Source organism: Aethalodelphis obliquidens, unplaced genomic scaffold (genome assembly GCF_003676395.1).
Source record: "Aethalodelphis obliquidens isolate GAN/ISIS:26980383/991018 unplaced genomic scaffold, ASM367639v1 scaffold14, whole genome shotgun sequence".
NCBI lineage: Eukaryota > Metazoa > Chordata > Mammalia > Artiodactyla > Delphinidae > Aethalodelphis > Aethalodelphis obliquidens.
In genome coordinates, this window is record NW_020837958.1 from 37,498,205 (window position 1) to 37,513,362 (window position 15,158).

The 15,158-nt window shown below is 44.9% G+C and overlaps 1 protein-coding gene across 3 annotated transcripts in view; it reads right to left on the minus strand.

The window, feature by feature from the left end:
* Positions 1–15,158, minus strand: part of LOC113625047 (synaptotagmin-9) — a 231,055-nt gene that overhangs the window by 213,191 nt on the left and 2,706 nt on the right. Inside the window, exon 1 of one of the 3 annotated variants that reach the window (XM_027115496.1) lies at positions 13,932–14,416. In XM_027115496.1, the coding sequence (XP_026971297.1) occupies positions 13,932–14,076 (145 nt within the window). In that variant the 5' untranslated portion in view covers positions 14,077–14,416. Of the gene's footprint in view, positions 1–13,931; positions 15,018–15,158 lie in introns of those variants that run through there. The other 2 variants (XM_027115497.1, XM_027115498.1) reach the window with 2 other exon arrangements.

Genomic DNA, 15,158 nt, shown 5'->3' on the forward strand with positions numbered 1-15,158 from the left:
TTACATTCCCACCAGCAGTGTACGAGGGTTCCCTTTTCTCCACATCCTCGCCAGCATTTGTCATGTGTGTCCTTTTTGATGATATCCATTCTGACAGGTGTGAGGTGATACCTCACTGTGGTTTTGATTTGCAATTCTCTGATGATTAGTGATGTTGAACAACTTTTCATGTGCCTGTTGGCCATGTGCATGTCCTCTTTGGAAAAATGTCTATTCAGGTCTTCTGCCCATTTTTTAACCAGGTTGTTTTTTTGATGTTGAGTTGTATGAGCTGTTTATATATTTTGGATATTAACTCCTTATTGGTCATATCATTTGCAAATATTTTCTCCCGTTCAGTAGGTTGTCTATACACCCTCTACTCTTTTGCCACTCTTTCATTGTCATACATAAGCACGACCCTGCTCAAACACAAACTCCTGTCTCTTCATGCCCGCACAAACACAGCTGCATGTGATGGGAGAAAAAACCTCACACCTATGCTGGTGGATATCACTTTAAATTCACAAGCACCAACTTCAAGTAGGCCCTTAATGTTGTCTGGCAGGCACACTCCACTTCCCTAATCCATTCAATCTCCTACCTCCTGGACTATCACTTTCTATCTTTCCTGTTTTCAAACCTTCAGCATCTTCTACCCCATCCTCACTCTCAGCTGGTAACCTTGCTGCTTCCCTTTTCACTGATAATGGAAGAGTAATCAGAGGACAATTCTATAAGATCCCCAAACCATATCTACTCACCTGGGCCCATATACTCTGCGCTGGTTCCTTGACAACAATTGAACTGTTGAAAAACCCATCAACTCAAGCACATCACTCAGGCAGTTCAATCCTCTGCACCGTTTGTAACTCTCACCGTTTATAACTCTCCAGCATACAAACGTGCAGTTATTTTCTCCTTTCTTTAGAAACCATCTTTTGAATCAATTTCTCCTCCCTTTTCCTTCACAACAAAACAAAAAAGTAGTGTATATTCTCTTTTTTCAACATCTCTTCTCTCTTTGTCTCTTGAAGAGACTGTAATCAGACTTTCACCTACTCCATTCACCCACTCCCACTCCAAAACCACTCAGTTCAAGGTCACCAATGAACTACCACGTTGCTAAATGCAATGGGCAGTCCTTGGTTCTCATCGTACTTGACCCATCAGCTGCATTTCACACAAGGGCTCATGGCTTCCTCCCAGGAATACTTTCTGCACTTCCAGGCCATCACACTGCTGATTTTCCTCCCACTCTACTTAACTAATCCTTTTCAGTCTCCTTTGTTCGTTCCTTCTCATCTCCCTCACCGCTAACTAGTTGTTTGACTTCTTTCATCTTAAGTCACTGCTTGGTAGGCTCATCTAGTTTCTTGGCTTACAAATATCATCTTTATGCTGATGGCTCCTAAATGCACATGTGGAGACTAGACTTGGTCCTTGAACTCTAGGAGCATATCCAAATGCCCACTCAAGGATATCCCTCCAGCAAGCCTCCCCTCATTATCCTACATCATTAATTATTGTTCTCTACCAGATCATTCCCATCACCTAAGCACTGTTATCTCTTAATTTCTTATAACTTATTATTTTTTATAAACTTTATTTATTTTAATGTGAGTTTTCTTTTTTGGGGGGGCTGCGTTGGGTCTTCATTGCTGTGCGCGGGCTTTCTCTAGTTGCGGTGAACGGGGGCTACTCTTTGTTGCAGTGCACAGGCTTCTCATTGCGGTGGCTTCTCTTGTTGCAGAGCATGGGCTCTAGGTGCGTGGGCTTCGGTAGCTGCAGCACGCGGGCTCAGTAGTTGTGGCACGCAGGCCCTAGAGCACATGGGCTCAGTAGTTGCGGCACGTGGACCCTAGAGCACCTGGGCTTCAGTAGTTGTGGCTCGCGGGCTCTAGAGCGCAGGCTCAGTAGTTGTGGCGCACGGACTTAGTTGCTCGGAGGCACGTGGGATCTTCTCCGACCAGGGATCAAACCCGTGTCCGCTGCACTGGCAGGCGGATTCTGAACCACGGCACCACCAGGGCCAGGGAAGTCCTCTTATAACTTTAAATAAAAACAAAAACCCTTGATCTCACTTCCCTCACCAGTGACTACTAACTCATTTCTCTCTGCTCTTGTCTACAGAAAAACTTGAAAGAGTAGTCTATACTCACTGCCCCTGATTCCTCTCCCATCAATTTCTCTTAAGGCCCCTCCAGTCAGGCTCCTGTTCTCATCTCTCTACCAAACGGCTTGTCAACATCACGTCCAATGACCCCTACGTCATGTAACTGCTGTGGTCAGTCATCAGTGCTCATTCTACTTGACCCAATGGTAGCATTTTACACAGCTGTTTATTTCCCCTCTTTCACACACCTTCTTCTTCTTGGTTTTCAGGTCAATACTCTTGCTTGGATCTTCTGCTCTCTTTATTAAACTTCTTTTGCTGATTTCTCATTTTCTCTCCATCCTCTTAGTGATGGAGAGTTCCAGCACTCAGTCCTGGTACTCTTATCTCCTCTAGTCAACACCACCTTCCTAGATGATTCCTTTTAAATATCCCCTCTAAGCCTACAACTCTCACATCTGTATCTCCAGTCCAGCCATCTTTCCCAAACTCCAGGCTCATACGTCCAGCTTCCTCGTCTGTTCCCCACATGACTCACTAATAAGCATTTCCAACTTAATACATCCAAAACTTAGCTCCTAATTATTCCCCTCAAACTTCTCCTCTATTCTCTTGCTCAGGCCAAAATCTTGGCGTCATTCTTGATTCCTCTGTCTTTCACACCCTACATCCATCCATCAGCAAGTCCCATCAGCTCTACCTTCCAGCTACCCAGAATCTGACCACGTCTCACCACCCCCACTGCCATCACTCTGGTCCAAGCCACCATCATCTCTCACAGCAGCCACCTCACTACTCTCCCTGATTCTACCCTTCCCTTCTACCGTCTGTTTTCTATATGCCGGTCAGAGGGATCCTCTCTATTCCTAAGTTAGAACATATTACTTCTCTGCTTAAAACTTTCTTAAGGCTTCCCATCTTTCTCTGAGTAAAACTGACAACGGCTTCTAGGGCCTTACAATCAGCCTGCCATCACCTCTCTGACCTCACCTACTACTTCCCTCCTCCTTGCCAACCCCACCACAGTGCCACTGCCCCTGGCTAATACCTAGATATACGAAGCATGTGCCTGCCTCAGGACCTTTACACCTGCTGTCCCACTGCCTGGAATGCTCCTCCTCCTGATATGTGCACATCTTGCTCCCACATCTCTGACTTTTACTCATACATCCATTTCTCAGGGATGCCATTTTAATTTCCACACCTCTTCTCTTTCCATGCTTTATTTTTCTCCTTAGTGCTTATCACTAACATACGATGTAATTAGTTAATTTATTTGTGTATTATTTTCCTCACGCCAACATGTAAGTTCTATAAGGGCAAGCTTTTTATGTTCTGTTTGGTTCCCTAGTGTAGATACAATACTGTATCAGGGTACCTAGGTGTGTACAATACCTAGAACAGAGCCTTGTACATGGGAGAGGTTCAATAATGTTTGATGAGTTAGTGAATGGCATTTCTAATCATAACCTCTGCCTCCAGAGTCATCTAATTAGAAGACAAACCTGCTCACCTCAGTTTTCAGCTTAAAACCCTTCAGTGGGTCTGCAGTGCTATAGCTGATGCAAACTGAAATGTCTTCCACAGCCAGGCATAGCCCCTAAATGTCATAAGAAAAGTTTACGTGTGGGGGGCGGGGCAGGTGGGGCGGATATGAAAAGTGGAAAATGTAAGACCTGCCTAAGGGCATTCAATTCAATTATTTTAAAGAACTGTACCAGCCTCTTAGCAGCCCCTGTATATATTGGGTTGGCCAAAAAGTTCGTTCGGGTTTTTGGTACGATGTTACGGAAAAACCCAAATGAACCTTTTGGCCAACCCAGTAGCATAAACCACCATCTCCACAGTGTGGCTTGGTAGGCACTACGCAGGCTTGTCATGCTTACGCCCTCCTGGGCCCTATAACATCAGAGAAAACAGGCTGTGCATATCCTCAAACTGAGGGACTGCCATACAACTGAACACACTGCTTTTTCATTATCAGATAAACAGGCAAGGAAGCAAGATGTCACTGTTGGCATAGTCTGAAACTATATCTGGAACCCAGATGTTTGAACCAGACGACTACACTTGCTAAAGGCAGTTTTTACAACTCTATGAGGTAACGACACTTGCGTTTCAAGGTGACATGGCTGGGGATCTGAATAGGTAATCTCCTATGCGGTGATTCCAATCTGTCAGGCCCTTCACTCAGTCAGGAAGAACATTATCACCAACTTCAGCTTTTTTCCCATGAGAACCAGGAAGACCTGAGAAGCGAACTCACAGGATTTTCCCCATCCTGGAATCTCCTGGTCTACTTTGCTGAGAATGGATCCTATGGGCTCATCGCAGTAAACTGTACTTCCTTCAAGATTTCTGCAGCAGAGTACTCTAACCCAAGTCCTCCGTGGGACTTTGACAATGGCAAACAAGGACTTCCATGATCTGATGACCAGAGTTCACAAGAGCAAACTCATCTCTCAACATTACCAACACACCCTCCTCCACTTACTACTGCCAAAGATCCATTCTCTCCTGTCCTAGAACATTTGTAAATTCCGAGAATGTCCTTCCCACCCACACATTCCAGGCAAAGTGCTCTGCCCAAGAATCACCTTCTTCAGAAATTCTCTACAGATCCACTCAAGTCAGCTAATTACTTCTCTCCTCTTTTTCTGAACTGTATTCAGTAATATCTCCCTTCCAATCTTTATTTTATTAATTGCAATTATTGTTTTATCTCAGTTCCACAGGGGCAGTAACCATGTCTAATGTATCTTTTTTGTGTGTGGGGGGGGGTTTTTTTTTTGCGGTATGCGGGCCTCTCACTGTTGTGGCCTCTCCCGTTGCGGAGCACAGGCTCCGGACGCGCAGGCCCAGCGGCCATGGCTCACGGGCCCAGTCGCTCCGCGGCATGTGGGATTTTCCTGGACCAGGGCATGAACCCGTGTCCCCTGCATTGGCAGGCGGACTCCCAACCACTGCGCCACCAGGGAAGCCCTCTAATGTATCTTTGAATCAGTGATGCCTAACCTAGTACCTGGCACTTAAGAGGCACTCAATGGATGTTTTTTGAATTCAAGTTAATTATAATTAGAAGAGTGATCAGATCAGTGTGGCTATAGTAGTAAAGTGCTAGGAAGGGAGGGGAGTTGGAAAGAGGGGGAAAAAAAGGAAAAAGATTCAAGTTATATAACAGCAATTTTTTTTTCATATTTCACATACATAAAGGCAGCATTTTGCCTTGGAAAGAATGTTACAATGAATCCCTATTTCTTGACGCACTCCTAACATTATAAAAGGCAGTCCAGTGTAATGGACTGATTATAGTCAGACAACCCGAGTCCACTGACTATACAATGCTCCTTCTCTAAGTTAATCTGACAGAATATTTATGGTCCAACTAATGCAAACTGGTAAGAAATACATTAAGATTCTCAAAAAATAAATTTGTACGTGGTAGAGAATAAACACACAAAATTCACATAACAGGAAATATAAGTTGCTTTAAAATATTAAAAACATTCAACACTACAAACAAAAAATCCAAGTTGAAACAACAACCAGGTAGCTACTTAAACCCTGTTACATTAGCAACCTTTTGTTCACATTATACCACCTGATGGTAGTAGACTGACTGTTGGTATGTAGCAGGGCTAACTGGCAGATATACTGGAAAGCAATTGGAACCCACTGGTGATAATTAACTATTAAGAAATTTTCCCAAAAGGGAGTAGGGTACTATAGATGTAAAATATCATTTGTAGTAATAAAAAATCAGATGCTAGAACTACCCCAAAAGAAAGGTTAAGTAAAAAAAGATTTCTCTACCTTCTGGAATATATAGTCATCACAACAATTGCACAATAATGACTGTTCATCATGGAAAATTATAATAATAATAGTAATAATGGCTAGTATTTATTGAGCATTTTCTACGTGCGCAGTACTACGGTAAGTATTTCACATGCGTTATGAGATAAGTACTAATGTAGGGTTGCTAGATTTAACAAATAAAAATATAAGATGCCCAATTCAGTTTGAATTTCAGATAAACAATAGATATCTGTTGTTTATCTGAAATTCAAATTGAACTGGGCATCCTGTCTTTTATTTGGGTAATAGCACTCCATTTTATTCATGAGAAAACTAAGACACAGGGATTGAATAACTTTCCAGGGTCATACAGCTAATTAGTGGTGATAAAAGGTTAAGTTTACAAAAAAGTCGAATAGTAAATTTTGTTCATGAATAATTTCAGGCATACCTTGCATTGTGCTTCACAGATATGGCATTTTTTTTTTTTTTTTACAAATTGAAGGTTTGTGGCAACCCTGCATCGAGCAAGTCTATCAGGCCACTTTTCCAACAGCACTTGCTCACTTCATGTCTCTGTCATATTTTGGTAATTCTCCCAATATTTCAAACTTTTTCATGATTATTATATTTGTTATGGTGATCAGTAATCTTTGAGGTTACTACTGCAAATAAATTATGACTCGCTGAAATCTCAGATGACGGTTAGTGTTTTTTAGCAATAAAGTATTTTTAAATTACATACTTTTTTTAAGACATAATGCTGTTGTACACTGAAGAGACCACAGTATGGTGTAAACATAACTTTTATATACACTGGGAAAGCAAAAAATTCATGTGTCTCACTTTACTGTGGCGGTCTGGAATCAAACCTGCAACATCTCCAAGGTATGCCTGCATAAATAGGTGAAACATGCACGTGCCCATGGATCACAGAGGAGGGGAAGCGTGGACAGGTGACACTACTACCACCAAATCCATTTACTGAGCAGTTACTGGAGCACTTACTCTGCACACTGTGCTGCAACAGCCTCCCCCCGTCCCGTTCTACAGATGAATAAAGCGAAGAGTTAAATATTTTGCCCAAGGTCAATAAAGCTAGTAAGGGCAGGATCAGATTCTGACTCCAAAGCTCTTGCTTATTCCACTCTGTCACCTTGATTTCCTGGGTGAGATTTTTTTTTTTTTCTTTCGAGTGCAGTTCTATCAGTGTTGGTATAAAAGTTTTGGTGTGATAAATACATGCACGAGGACACATGAATATTTCAAGGAGATCTGCAAAGCCAAGTTGCTGGGGTTTGCCTTGGTTTAAAGCCATACTTCAAGCCAACCCAGTGCAAAACTTGAAAAGAAAAAGTCGTGGTGAACATTTATGGCTCAAATTGTGATTTCGTTTAGAAAGTAATAATACATACTCCATACTTATCTTTTGGAAAGGGAGACTGCTCTCCCACTGATGTCCCCCACTAAGCTCCTCCCTTTCTCTACACACCTGAGCACATGAACTTGTTAGTTCCCTCAAGTAAGTCACTTAGGAAGGGATTATGATTTTTTTTTTTAAGCCAACCACATGAGAAAGCCCAGGAGCACACACAAACACAAAAGTGCCAGTATGCATTTACAATGAAAGCAATGCCTGTGCTCTATACGTAACAGGGAATTTTAGGATGATTTCCCTTAAGTGTCAGCTTAAGTTTTCCTTGAGAGCTTAGCCCACATCAAGAAGTTTGCTTTTGATTGTTTATTCTGAAAGAGGCAGCTGGCCACAGGGCTGCCTGTGATGCCTTTACCACAATTTGCTTTTGTTTTTCCCTCTTGATAATGACCTCATGACTAAACCACTCACTGGTCCATGTAGAGGAATCCCGTGGAGATGAAAACACACTTGTTTAAATAAAATATTTATGAAGAAGCCCTAAAATGTCACTGAAGTAATGCAAATTAAATCTTCACATATTGTGCATCCAATATGCCACTCATTCCTTAGAAGACTCTCTAGTTCCTGATTGCAATTAACATTAATTTTTAAAAATTAATCCCATTGTGCATAATCACGCCAATGTCTATTCATAAAAATCCAGTGTTTTAAGGATGATTTTTCACTTGACTATCTTTGAAAATCTGAATTAAGGTTAAAGTTTAATCTCAATGATTATTTTGGAGATTTTTCATTAGGAACTGCATTTAATTATTATCTTACATGTACACCTTTTTATAAGTTATTTCATTCTAAATCAATATAAGGTGACACTAGTGACGGTTCCACATTCTGGCCTTTCAATGAAATACTTTGGACATGATTTTCTCAATTTGTTCTTTTTTTTCCCCAAATTGAGTGGATATAATAGATTCTCATGATATTTTTATAGAGTCCTTCAAATAAAAATTGGGGGTAATATTGTCAAAAGAAAGCTAAGAATCACTTAGCTGATTTGGGTGATGACTGTACAAGGTAACAGTCAAGGCCCCCGACTTGATACCATCTTTCCTAATTTTGCAAAAAAGAAATGTGAGCTGAGCTGAGAAGAGTTAGGTGGGTTCATCCTTCACTTATTGGCCTCAATAGTTGTCTTCCACCTGGTGCACATTACAACCAAGAGAGGAACTTATATAAAAATATACCGATAGCAGACCCCAACCCCAGCGATTCCAATTTAATTGGTCAGGATAGAGCTCAGCCATTGGTAGTTTCTTGTTTGTTTTATTTTTGTTTGTTTGTTTTTCAGAGCTCCCTAAATGTTTCTAATATGCAACCAAGGTTGAAAACCAGTCTAGAGAAAGCTTCTCCTGACTAGGGTTAACATCTGCTTAGAAAGAGGGGTCATCATCAGTGATGTGTCGTAAGGAAGGGTCATCAGTGATGTGTCGTAAAGAGGGGTCATCAGTGATGTGTCGTAAAGCTCTATTTGACACCCTGACCAAGTGAACATCCTCTAGTTCACCAGAAAATGAAGGAAAAAATCCCTAGAAATACAAAGCTGGAATGTCAATGGAAAACCAGTATCCTGAATAAAAGAATTCATGACCAAGATACTGAGCAATATCCATCGACAGATAAAGAAGATGTGATATATTTTATATATATATATATAGTGGAATACCACTCATTCATAAAAGAGAATGAAATAATGCCTTTTGCAGCAACATGGATGGACCTAGAGAATATTATACTAACTGAAGTAAGTCAGAAAGAGAAAGACAAGTATCATATAATATCACTTCTATGTGGGATTTTTTAAAAAGATAAAATGAATTTATTTATGAAACAGAAATAGACTCACAGACACAGACATAGAAAACAAATTTATGGTAACCAAAGAGGGAGGAATAAATTAGGAGTTTGGGATTAACAGATATACACTATTATATATAAAGATAGACAAACACAGGGACCTACTGTATAGCACAGGGAACTATATTCAGTATCTTGTAATAACCTAGAATGGAAAATAATCTGAAAAAGACTATATTGGTGTGTGTGTGTGTGTATAAAACTAAATCACTTTGCTGTACATCTAAAACGAACACAACATTGTAAATCAACGATACTTCAATTTTAAAAAGTAAAAATAAAAATATGGAGCAAAATCTGTATAACTGCATAGAATTTAACCTACACTTAGAGATTAAATCCATGATACAAAAACAGAACAGAGAGAGGACATCTAAATGAAAAAAAAATCTAGGAAATTTTCATTGACAACAACTCCTAGATCCTTAGTATATGTGATGTGTTTACCTAGCAGCTACTTTGACTTAGGCTCAACTCTTTCTCTTAAATGGAACCCAGGGCCTTGGGCTAGTTTAGCCCTCTGCACTTCAATTTATTCAGATATACCAATCTCTTTTGGCAATGCTTCTCAAACGTTAATGTGCCTGTGAATCACCTGAGGATCCTGTTAAGACACAGATTCACATTGGTAGGTCTGGCACACAGTCGAGCACTTTGAGCAGCGAGGTCTTAGAAGATGTTAAGAGGATTAAAGGAAACAACCTACATAAAGTGCTTGGCACAGATGTAGTTGGCACCCTTCAGAAGAAAAGACTTACAAGGAAAATAATAAAACATGGTTGAAACCTAGAAATCATTCGATCCAATCTTCTTTTCTTTTCCAGATGTGGAAACAAAAGGATGGGAAAAGTTACAATCGCTACCCCCTAATAGCCAAATGGAGAAGAGACGAATTCTTTTTTGACTGCAAGAAGTATAATCGAGATCAACAAGTAGAAGTTAAATTGAGCTTTTCATTCCACGCAAGGAAAGACCTTTTAATAACTGCTGTCCTACAATCAACTGGCCCTCTTGAGGAGAGAGAGTGAAGTCCCCAGTTACAAAGTATGAGCATTGACCAGTTGATAACGTTAAAGAAGACTCCCATACTTCAGGTCCCTGTTGAACTTAGAGACATCGCACATCTAATATGTACACACAAAAAAAAATCTTTAATAAAACAAAAAAATTTTCAATAAAACAAAAACTTCCTTATTTTCCTCCCCACTCCAACTCTGCTCCTCCTTAAGTCTTACCCTACGCAGTAAATGGAGTTGCTTAGGTCAAAAAGCCTTGGGGGGCTTCCCTGGTGGCGCAGTGGTTGAGAGTCCGCCTGCTGATGCAGGGGACACGGGTTCGTGCCCTGGTCCGGGAAGATCCCACATGCTGCGGAACGGCTGGGCCCGTGAGCCGTGGCCGCTGAGCCTGTGCGCCTGGAGCCTGTGCTCCGCAACAGGAGAGGCCACAACAGTGAGAGGCCCGCGTACCGTAAAAAAAAAAAAAAAAAAAAAAAAGCCTTGGGGTCACCCTTAACTCCTCTTCTCTCACCACTCACCTCCATTCCATCAACAAATCCTAGTGCTGTATCTTCAGACTGATGTCCACTATCCCCTTTGTCTGGGTTACTAGAGTAAACCTGCTAACAAGATTCCCTGTCTTTACTCTTGAACTTCAACAGCATTTTCTCAACACAGCAGCCAGAGAGTTGCCGCTTCTCTGTTAAAACCCTTCTCGTTCAGAATAAAAACCAAAGTCCTTATAATGGTTTAGAAGGCCATACATGATCTTCCCCCTCCAACCGTTAACCGTATTTCTTGTCATTCTCTATCTTATTCACTCTGCACCAGTCACCCTGGAACTCAACTATTCCTTGCATCACATCAAGGACGCTCCTATCTCCTGACCTTTGCACTTGCTCTTCCCTCTGCTGTGAAGGCCATTCGCTGAGATTCACGAGTTTATGCCGGACATTGCCAATATACGAAACAACATAATGACACCTAACAGAAGGATTCTAATTGTTCTCTGTGGAAAAGTGCTCACCCTCAGCTTAAAGATCCACATTTTACTTTCCATAGTTGGTACAGATGAAGGACTGGGTGAGGTATTCCAGTTCCAATTTATGACTTAGCCTCATCAAATTCTCTCTCAATACCAAGTTAGGGAAGACTAAGGACTGTACTCCTACATCAGAGCACTGCAACTACCTGGGCAAAGAATAACCTTTCTGATGGCCCACTGATTTGTGACCCAGGCTTATCCCACCACTGAAAAAATGAACAAACATCCTAGATGTGGTATCACTCTGCTGTCCACAGGGAATTATATCTGGTTTCTCCTTTCAAAACCAAAGTTCCTCAGCTGAGCTTGAGAAAACCTAGCTACCACTGGGTAGCCAGGGATGAACAATGGGCAGAAAAAGCTGAAACATGGCATTCATGTGGGTTCCTTTACAGAAAAGGAAGTCATGCATTTACAGAGACGACTCTCTAGGGACCCACATGCTAGGGCTGCTGCTAGGCATGGTTGTGCCGGGTCCCACTACACTGCAGCAGCAGCGCCATTCACAGCTTTGGGCAGTGCAGCTACTCCAACCACTCAGCTTTTAGGGCTCGGAAGTTAAAGGCACTCTTGGCTTGGGCAACCAATCAGCTTTACAGGGATGCAGACAAATGCATCTGATGTAAGAGTTAATGTGGGCAAGGAGAGGAAGGAGGGAGATGAAGAGAGATGCTGGCCTGAGTCTCACTGCCCTGGAAGAGAGGGTATGTGGATGTGGGCTTCAGCCTCAGTTCCTCTGACCTTGCACTCACGGTCCCCCTCCCCACGCCTGCCTCGTGAACAGGCTACTTCCTTTCAGGAACTCAGAGAGCAGCACGGCACACTCTGTATCTGCGGCTATTTCTCAGTCAAGGAATCAGATGTGTCTTTTGTAAGGAGTCTTCTCTGTGATTCTTCCTCAGGGGCTTCCCAGTGCAGGGGCTGAGGAAACCTTTAGAACATGGGATCTAGCTCGAAGATTAAGAGGAGCAGAGGCACAAAATCAGCCAACTGTGGAGTGTTAAACATGCAACTTGGCGAGAGGCCTCATCCATCTTCTCTTGTAAAGCCAAAGAGGACCGCTCATGTGCGGTAACAGTGGGAACTCCTGGCACAGTCAACAGGCAAAGAAGCGGCACGTTTCAACACTAACACTTCCTTCGGGTGAAGCAAGCTAAATTATTTCTTGTTCCTGCTGCTTAAGGACAGAACTTTCCCCAGTGAGGACACCATCCTGGGCCCCCAGTTCATGAACGAAGTGCTGTTATTCCTGTCTGCAGTCTGTGCAGCACATCAGTCCAGCAAGGAGGCGCACAAAGGCTGGGCATTAAACCTCCGGGGAAATCATTTGAAATCAACAATATTTCTTGACTTAATTCTCCACTTTGAAGTAACACATTAGTGATCATCCCATAAACTTAATTAATGTAACCACAGGCAATGCGGAGCAATAATCTTTCTTTTACCAAAAAAACGCCTTTGAGTGGGGAAAATCTGATATAAACTTTTATTAGATGACTTCTCTTCACCCCACAGACCCATTTTGGATATACTATCAAGGAAATGCTATTGAAGTCAGGCTCAGTGTATACCTCTTTATGAATCAAATAATTCTCTAATTTATCCTTGGGTAAATGAATTTTTATATAATGGATTGGCTTAAAATGAGGTACATTCATACTGGATACTTTGCACACCAACAGCTCATTTCCAATATTTACACACAGGAATATCAGGGGAAGGGCCCTTTTCTTACCCCATCTTTAACAATCCAACCACAATATGCTTTTTTTTTAGTACTCAGGTTGAGAGACTATTCGAGAAAATGATTCCTCATGGTGAGAAGAATCTCAAGTAAACATTTGGAAGGAATGTGTCTTTCAGTAACCAGCAGTGGATGAGAAGATGTGGGAGACCCAAGACCCTCGGGGAAGGCAAAGGGCTCCTCTAAAACTCCCTCTTCCTACCTTAACTGGTCAAAGGCCAAAATAAATGAACTTTCCAAAGTTAGGAGCTTCGAAACTTTCACTAGGAATAACTGTAGGTGCACAAGCCATGACCCGTGAGCCCATTGACCTTCGTGTGCCCGGTGGCGGAATCTGGTTGAGCCGGGAGCCCAGGCCCAGGCCGCCTCCACGCCGAGAGACCCGGGGGGAACGGGTTCAGGCCCGGCTGTCCAGGACCCGGAGCTCTCAGTCCCCGGCCCAACGTCGGCTCCCGCCCCGCCCTTCTCACCCCAGACCAAGGACAGGAAATGGGCAAGCCGGGAAGAGGATGGGGAGCGCCCGGTGGGATTCAACCGCAGCCCGGGGCCGTCCCCAACTCCCAACTTCCCAGAGTTTCCTCTGGCCTCGTCCCCCTTCCCATGGCTCGCGAGAGCGCCGCGGCCTCTCCTCGCCCGGAGCGCAGAGCCCGGGAAGTGGAGCTCGGAGCTCGGGAGCCGCCCCCAGGAGCCCCGGTGACAGAAGCGCAGGTGACGGGCGTGGTGCCTCCAACCCCGCGCCAGCCCAACCGGTGCCGGCCTCCATGCAGCAGCCTCCGCCGGGGTCCCTGCCCGGGTTCAGCATCAGGCCACCGTGCGCTAGTTCCTGGTGCCCTCCCCTAGCTCGGTGGTCACCCGCCCTCCTCCCTCCAGTCCGTGTCGTTCTCCTGCCTCAGGGCCCGGTGCGGCCCCAACTCCCAGCCCGGGGCCCTCCGGTCGCGCCCGGCAGCGGCGGCGATACTCACCTGGGTCTCGGAGCCGGGGTCTGGCGCGGTCCCGCAGGTGGTAGATGAAATCCTGGCAGCTGTCGTGCTCCAGGGCCCCGCGGGCACAGAGCTCGGCCAGCAGCTGCAGCGCCTGGTGACAGAGCGCGTCCCTGGCCCCGGGCATCGCCCCCCCGCATCCTCGGACCGAGCCCGGCAGGCGGGCGCGGGAGACAACCCTCCGCCTGCCAGCTCAGAGCCGCCGCCTCCGGGCCGTCCGCGCTCGCCGCCAGGGACCCGCCGAGAAACGGCCCGAGCCCAAGCCCCAGCCCCAGCCGGCCCGGCCTCCCACCGGTTGCATGCAGCTCTTGGCCAGCCGGTCAGTCGGGCTTTCTTTCTCTCCCGCCCTGCCCCTCCGTCCCTCCCCCGGCAAGGAGGAGAGGCGGCGCCGCACAGCCCAACGCGCCTCTCTCCTAGCGCTCCGCCCGCCCCTCGTGGCCGCCGCGGGGCGGGGCGGGTCAGGGGTGCGCGCCAAGGGGTAGGATCCCGGCGGCCCCTGCCTGAGCGCCGGCGGGGGAAGGGGGGCGCTCGCGGGCTCCTAGAGGAGCGCGGGACTCGGCTCGGGACCTCGTGCTCAGGGCGACCACGCCCAGGTTTGGAGAGTGTGTGCGGATGCGCGCCCTGTCCCGATGCAAACCCATACCCTCTCCCACCGCCCCTCGCCGCGGGAGTCCAAAACATGTTCTTGGGTGCGTTGAGCGAAACGTGCAGTCTGAACCACACCCGCCAGATCTGGAGAACCGAGTCCCGGCTTTGAACTTGAAAAGCGCAGTCGGGGCATAAGCCATGGGCCTAAAGATGCTACACGCCCAAATGCGGGGTCTGGGGCCGAGATTCTCCAACAAAGGAAAAATTTCTCAACCGCAGGGCCTTTTCGACCACCTTGGTGATTTGGAAAAGGTGGAGACTCTCAGATCAGAACTAAGGTCAAATAAATGGCTCCTGAGAAAGACGCTGGGACTTACCTGGAGCTTCGTAGACCCTGGCTGGTCTTCTAAGCAACTGATTGGAAACCTGAGGATGGCCAGTTGATTCTCCAGCATCCACCAAGGAAGAGTAGCACAGAATCTGGAATGTTTGGAAGGGAACATAGGGCACCTCTCATACACCCGCCTCTTCAGCCTTTCAGGCAATAAGCGTAGAGATAACCAGGAAATACTGAACTCGTGTGTGTGTGTGTGTGTGTGTGTGTGTGTGTGTGTGTGTGTG